The sequence below is a fragment of the Gavialis gangeticus genome, unplaced genomic scaffold, assembly GCF_001723915.1.
Source record: "Gavialis gangeticus isolate Ggan-Ray unplaced genomic scaffold, GavGan_comp1, whole genome shotgun sequence".
Taxonomy (NCBI): Eukaryota; Metazoa; Chordata; order Crocodylia; family Gavialidae; genus Gavialis; species Gavialis gangeticus.
Window position 1 is genome coordinate 6,504,370 of NW_017729006.1, and position 7,485 is coordinate 6,511,854.

Here is a 7,485-nt window from a genome sequence, read left to right on the forward strand (position 1 = left end):
GCTTTGGCTTCTTCAACCATAGGATGTTGTTCCAAGAAGGATTGCTACCTGTCCTTATGCTACTGTTTCTAAGTTCTATAAAACAAGTTTCATGAAATATTTAAGTTGCATAACTTCCAACTACCTGAAGGGTGATTTAAAAAAGGATGGGATACATTGTTCTCAGCATTGGCAGATGACAGAACAAGGAGCAATGGCCTCAAGTTGCAGCAAGGGCAGTTTAGCTTAGATTTTAGGGAAAACTTTCTTGTGAGGAGGGTAGTGAAACACTGAAACAGGATACCCAGAGAGACTGTGGAATCTTCATCCACGGAGGTTTTTAAGACCTGGTTAGACAAAGCCTTGGCTGGGATAATATAGCTGGGGATGGGCCTGCTTTTAATAGGGGGGTTGGACTAGATGATCCCCTGAGGTCCCTTCTGACCCTAATTGTCTATGATTCTAATTATCAGAAGATCAACCAAACAAGTAAACGTCATCTAGTTTACAGGGATTTCCATAAATAATTCAAGTTCTATATAATCACTACAGAAAAAAAATCCATGAAAATGTAATAAACAAAAGGAAGTTGGACTGAGATCGGAGCCTCTTAGATAATAAATATTTTCTTTAGGTAACTCATTTGAATGCTGTCTAATTACACCTACTTGTGGCAGGGCACTGTTGGTGCCTGCCACTTTAAGGGCTGGGTCAGGCATCTAGCAGGTGCCTAACAGTGGCAGCCATTTTGTGGCCCTAGTATATAAAGGCTGCAGTCCCCTGCTGCCAGGGCAAGCAGAAACATTGCCTAGCTGAGCTGCAGCAGGAACAGCCTGGAGGTAAGGGCAGAAGCTTATGGGGATCGATAGGAGGCTCTTGGTCCTGGGCACAACCTAAAACTGCACTCTGCCAGGGATGGGTGGTCTGATGGGGCTCCTGGCGGTGTGGGAGCCCCCAGGAAATGCCAAGCCACTTACCACCCCGGTGAAAGGTGGGTTGGGGTGCCTTAACTCCAGCTCCCCACAACTGGGTGGGTAACCCCATAGTAGGGCTGAGAAGGCAGACCCATGAGAGAAAGTGGGCTAGATGCTCAAGAAGCCTGACTTGAGGCACCCTCAACTGGTCAATGCTGGGGCCAGGAATAGAAGGATCAAAAGGGCCAGGGGCCCAGCGCGAGGGATGCCCAGAGCTGAGGGCCTGGGGTTCAGACTGGCCTTGGAGGTGAGGCCAGGGCCTTTGTGGCCAAAGGTCGGGGGGGGGTTATGCCCAAGGGGGGGAAGAGTACAGGGAGCTAGGTAGCCCAGAATGAAAGTGGAGTAGGCCGCCTGATTGGAGGGATCTATTTGGGGTTCGGACTGAAGGATTATGGGGCCCAGTGTGGGGCCAGTGATGTTAAGAACTGTGATGCCATCTGCGAGGCATGGGCTGCATTGTAGGGAAGGTTGGAGCTGCAGATAGTGCCTCCTGGCATTGGAGCAGTAATGGGCAGTCTCCCGCATCATACCAACAGTCTGTAGAACAGGAAAGTCATTGCAGGTGAGACTGGGTGGACTGCCCCATAAAGACAGGTGGGCAGGCCAGCTTGAGAAGGGCCCTGAGAACTGCCACCTGTTACTCTACCCATTCAACATATTGCAAAAAATTAATGGCTGGGGAGGATGATCAAAGCTCAATGTTATTTTTATGGGGAACAAAATATCTGAGATGTTGCAGGCAAGGGATGAAATCACCAACATTGCCAAGAAACTGTCTTATTTTAAAAGCAGTATGTTTTTCTTACTCCCAAATAACTGTCTTGTTAGCAGTTCCAATATTCTGTTAAAAAAATCAGCATCATAGGGCCTTCTCTGTACAGTGTAACCTTCCAGATTAGATCAACAGCTGTCACCCTGAATGTTTTCTTTTTTAGAGATTTCTTGAAGCCTTAATAAAAGATGATGATCTGAGAGCTGAAGCACAGGATAGAAAAAAAATTGAAACAGTCCCTTACCTCTCTGTTTATTTCCAGTCTATAAAATGAGAATACGGCAGGCCTTCCTCACAGTAGTACTGTGATATTAACAGACTGATGTCTCTGAAATGGTTCAGATTTAAGGCCTTATATACTTTATATATGGACTGAATGTGGAAAGAATGAGTAATATTATCATAACTACTCCCAAATAAAGGACTTTGATTGAAAAAGTACTAGTAGCAATGAAGACTGGTCAAAGCCATAAAGATGCAGGCCACCTTGTAAGAAATATGTTGGCAACATTCAGAAATGTGACCCACTATTTTATACATATAGAAATCAGTTATGAGAAAAAGACAAAAGGTAGCTGCAGATGATTTCGATGAAAGTAACATTTTATATGGGTTACCTGAATGTAGCAATACAGTGGTGATTCTTTTTCATGCCAGCATAGCACTAGAAGGCACTACTATAATACAATTTATTCTTGTCAATTTACCCTTTATATTTAACTCATACTATATACTCACTTAGCATTTCCTGTAAATGTCATTTTTGTAAACTTTGATGGAGTACTGCATTAAAATTAACACCAATTAAACTTATTCAAAACTTTATTGTTACCATAGTAAACAGGTGCCTACTGCATTACACATAAATTTAATTTTATGAACTCTAAAAGAAGATATACAAGTTTCCTTCATCTCCAATTTCTACAAAGGATAATGCTACAAAAAGTTTTAAATTGATTTAATTAAAGGGTTATACAAAATTTTAGTGCACTTGCAAGCTACTTGATTGCCATCAAGAGCATTTACAACAGGTAAATCAGCTGTGTAAGTTTTCCCAAACCATTTCACACTTGACTTTGAAGGACTTCTCTGGGAAAGATGGAAGTATAGTATTTATACCAATGTAATTCTTTCAATCTCTACCAAGAGGGCTAGCCAGGGTGACAGATGGGGAGGTAGCCTTAGTATCACAGGGCATCTCTACACGTACTCCGGGGTGGAGGGCAGGATGCTTTAATTACAGTGGCTCTGAGAGCCGCTTTAATTAAAGCACCTGCAGCATCATGTGTGCTCAGTATTCCCCACTTCAAAATGGTGGCAGGAGCACTTTAACTAAAACTCGTTCGATGACCTTCAGTTAAAGCGTCCCGACTGCCATTTTGAAATGCGGGGATGCTGAATACATGCGATACGGAAACTGCTAGAGCGCACGAATTAGCATGTGTCAGAGCAGAGCTTCATGATGTGTATCATGATGCCCATAGACAGCTGCCCACTAGAAATTAAAAGCACACTAAAGAGATTTCACAAAGGCTACAAAATGTCAAGTGATTTGTCACTTTCAGCCTAGGTGGATTCAAACATTATCTGATTATAGAAGCTCAGGGACCATCCTTCAGAGGAAATTCCTTTGCTATAGTATAATCTTTGCAAACGAGACATATGACCCTACATTTTAAGTTTGCCTTACTCTGCATTATATTTTGCCATGCTGTTTGAGGACCAAACTAAGATGCTCAAACTCTAAAGAAATGGAGGCAATATTGTTGTGTCAAATCTTCATGACTTTCAGTGAAAACCATAGGTACAATAAAGGAGAATCAATATTAGACAGTTTAGGCAGAGGGATATCACAACAAAATGTCCATTTTTGTTTCATCTACATGAGATGCACACAACCTTAAGTTTATATTATAACAAAATGTATTCATAAGCATGTGATTTATTTTTTATTTTCCTGTGTTTTCCTATTTAGAAGCATCAGACTGGAAAAGGGATCCTGGACCACCAAGTCTAGTCACCTACATTCCCAGGCCCAGGGAACCCCCAAATATGCCACTTCAAATCCTTGAAAATTTGCCATAGGTAAAAAAAAGTGTTGGGGGAGATGACTGTACTGCCAATGCCTTACACTACTGTAATGCCAGGGAAGTACTTGTTTAATATATGCTCAGAAAGTCCTAGGAAAAGGAATATGGCCTTGCTACAAAGGAAGGCATCCCACACCTCCCTGCAGTCCATATCAAACTGACGTAGAGGAAAAATTCTGCCCCCAAATTTGGTGTTTGATATGATCCTGAGTGGAAATGCAAGAACCTCTAGCCAGGGACATCTTGCTTTCTAAATGATGTCATCAAAAACCTCAAGCCCCAGCAATAGCAAATGTCCCAAATGTCTCAGACAAAGGCATCTGGCCCCCCTTTCTTTGAAGCCAGTGGCATTCATGAGGGGAAAAGAAATCCTTCTTGGCCCCAGCTGGCAACTTTTAGAAACTTTGAGGTATGGGACTACCTTTGACACCACTTCCATCAATTTGAGGACTACGAACAAATGTTCCCTTTTCACATCCACTGATTGTTGAGCCAGAACTTCCTGTTTTCTCATGCTATCCCTTCTGTAAACTTTGGCCAATTCAATCTTAAAGTAATTTAGGTTCTTTGCTCCCACTATTTTGCTTGGCAGACCTTCCAAAACTTAATTCCTCTAATGGTTAGAAATCATCTTCTAATTTTCCACTTAAATTTACCCACAACCTGTTTGTAGCCATTAATCTTGTGATGGTGCTGTTTTTCAACTTAAAAAGCTCTTCATCATCCCTATTATTAACTCAACAAATGTACTTACAAGAGTGATGATATCCACTCTCAATCTCCGTTTTCCTAAATGAAACAAGTCAAACTCCTTTAATTTTGTTTCATAACAAGGTCTCCATTCCTTTAACCATCTTAATGGTCCTCCTTTGAACTAGCTCCAATTTAAGTTAATCTTTTTTGAATTGCATGCAATATTCTAAATGGAGTTTTACTAGTGTCTTACACAAAGACACCAATACTTCCTTGTCTCTACTGAAAAAATTCCACGTAATATACCCTAAGACATTAGCCTCTCATAGCTGCATCATACTGGCAGATTATGGTCATTCTGTGATCAATCAGTGCACCCAAGTCTCTCTTCCTCAGATATCTTCAATCTATGTGACCCCATTGTGTAGCTGACATCACTGTCACTGGTCTCCCAATGCATGACTTTGAAGATCATACTGATAAACTTCAAATTTCTACAATTTGTTTAATGTGTTTTTAATCAAGTAATGAATAAAGTTGCTACTGAACAATAAAATATCAAGAACTCAGAAAAATATTCCAAAGACTGTGTTAAGCTTTAAATATGCCTGATTATAAAATGATTTACCTGTAATAAATTAGCTTTTACTGCTTTCTTTTGTTTGTTCGGTAAAATTAGTTTTGCTATTGTATAGACTCCATTTTCCTAGAAAAAAAACATAAAAGGAAAATAAGCAGTGCTAACATTTCTTTTACACAGAAGATGCAAGTAAAATTATGTGTTTCTTCCTTTAATCAATTAAGAAATGAATGCAATTTAATGTGATATGTAAGCCTGATTACATATCTACAAGAGCAAGATTATAACTCAGAGTACAGACTCAAAGATATTACTGAACTTATACATTTCATCAACACACACAACAGCTTCACCTTCAATAACCAACACTTCCTCCAGACCGTTGGCACAGCTACGGGCACCAAAATTACCCCACAGTATGCCAACCTTTTCATGAGCCACCTGGACAAAAAATTCTTCAAGGACTGCACCATCGAATCCTTGCTATACTTAAGATCTACTGCTATCATCTTCATCGTTTGGACTGAAAACCTGCAATCTCTGATTGATTTCCATGAGAAATTCAACAAGTATCACCCCTCCATCAGACTATCTCTGGAAAAATCCAAAGCCAATATTTCCTTTTTAGACAAGATAGTCACTATTCAGAATGGTAAAATACAGACCAACATATACAAGAAACCCACGAACCAACATATATATCTGCACAGAACCAGCAATCAGCCTAAACACACCAAGAAAGCTGTAACATATAGCCAAAGCCGTCTGATACCACTGAATTTGCACTGAGAAGAACACCTGTCGTCATCACCTCACAAATCTCAAAAGGGCCTTAACTCAGCAAGGACACTCCTCCAGAGAGACAGATCACACTTTTGAAAGAGCCACCCAGATACCACGTGAAGAATTGCTGCTGTACAGGAAACCCCCCATGAATCACACACCACTGGTTATGACATATCATCCCTCCCTGGAACCTATATGGAAAATCCTCAATTACAACCCATACTAGAAGGAGACCCAATTCTTAAAGAGATCTTCCAAGAACCACCCATCCTAGCCTTTAAATAAGCACTGAACCTTGCCCACCTCATCACCAGAAGCAAACCCTCTACAGTCCAAAACTTACCAAATGGATCCAAACCATGCCATGACAAGAAATGTAAAACCTGCCAACACATCTCCACCCCCACAATTACTACACCACACAACAGAACCATCACCATTCCTGGATCTTATACCTGCACCTCCAGAAGTGTAATATATCTCATCCAGTGCACTAAATGCCCCAATGGAGAATATGTAGGAGAAACCAAACAACTATGAACCAGAATGAACCAAAAATCTATCAAAAACAAGAATGCCCAATTACCTGGCAGGGCACATTTCTCACAAGAAAACCACTCTCTTTCCAATCTATCAATTCTAATCCTCAAAGTGAATTTATAAAGCACCTTTCACAGATGAGCCTATGAACTTCACTTCATCAATCTACTGGATATTCTCCGATGCCTGAAGAAAGGTGTTTGTGCTTGAAAGCTTGCAATTAAATAATTTTTTTGCAAAAAACTTTTTGGTCTAATAAAAGATATCACCTCTACCATGAGCCCTGGACTAAATATAGACATTAGATTTACGACACATTATAACCTACATAACATCTGATTCCCCAAGTAATCTCTCCACTTTTTACTAGCTATATTCATTCCTTCTTCCCCCACCCACCACCGGCTCTCATCCATTGACTAGAGCTACATTCACTCGCTTTCCCCTCCCTGCCACCTGTCTCTCACCTATTGACTACCTCAATTTACATTTTAACTGACTGGCTTTCTTGCATATGTACTGGCCTCTGGCTGCTTTACTACTCCATCCAGGAAGAGCACAGACCAACTGCAGATGCTTCCTCTGCCTGATAAAGGGTATTTGTACCCGAAAGCTTGCAAAGAAGAATTTTGCCAACTATCTGAGTTGGTCTAATAAAAGGTATCAGATTCACCCAAAGTTCCTTGTCTGCCTATGTATGTCCTTAGACCAACACGGCTACAACCTACACCCCTGCAAATTTAAATATTTTCACCATCCATTATATACTAAGTTCTAAATTAAAATCCATTAAAGGTAGAAGGAGAGTGAAGCCATCAGTACATTCACTGTAAATCGATTCTGCAAGTACATTCATATAGACAGATCCTGCAGCCCTGTTGAATCCCACTGATGTCAAGGGATTTGCAGAGCTGGAGGTTCCTGTCACCCACTGTACAAAGTGAAATGTTGTGGATTAGTTTCATGCACCAGAAAGATCTGGACTGAACTAAAACCCTACCTGATAGGTTGGAGAATACAGGCATACCTCGAAGATATTGTGGGTTCGGTTCCAGACCACCGCAATAAAGC

The 7,485-nt window shown here is 40.8% G+C and overlaps 1 protein-coding gene across 1 annotated transcript in view; it reads right to left on the reverse strand.

Moving 5' to 3' along the window:
- The window catches only part of NEK10 (NIMA related kinase 10), a 244,119-nt gene that overhangs the window by 175,860 nt on the left and 60,774 nt on the right, over window positions 1-7,485 (reverse strand). Inside the window, exon 15 of the mRNA XM_019508779.1 lies at window positions 5,137-5,214. Within this exon, the coding sequence (XP_019364324.1) occupies window positions 5,137-5,214 (78 nt within the window). The remainder of the gene's footprint in view (window positions 1-5,136; window positions 5,215-7,485) is intronic.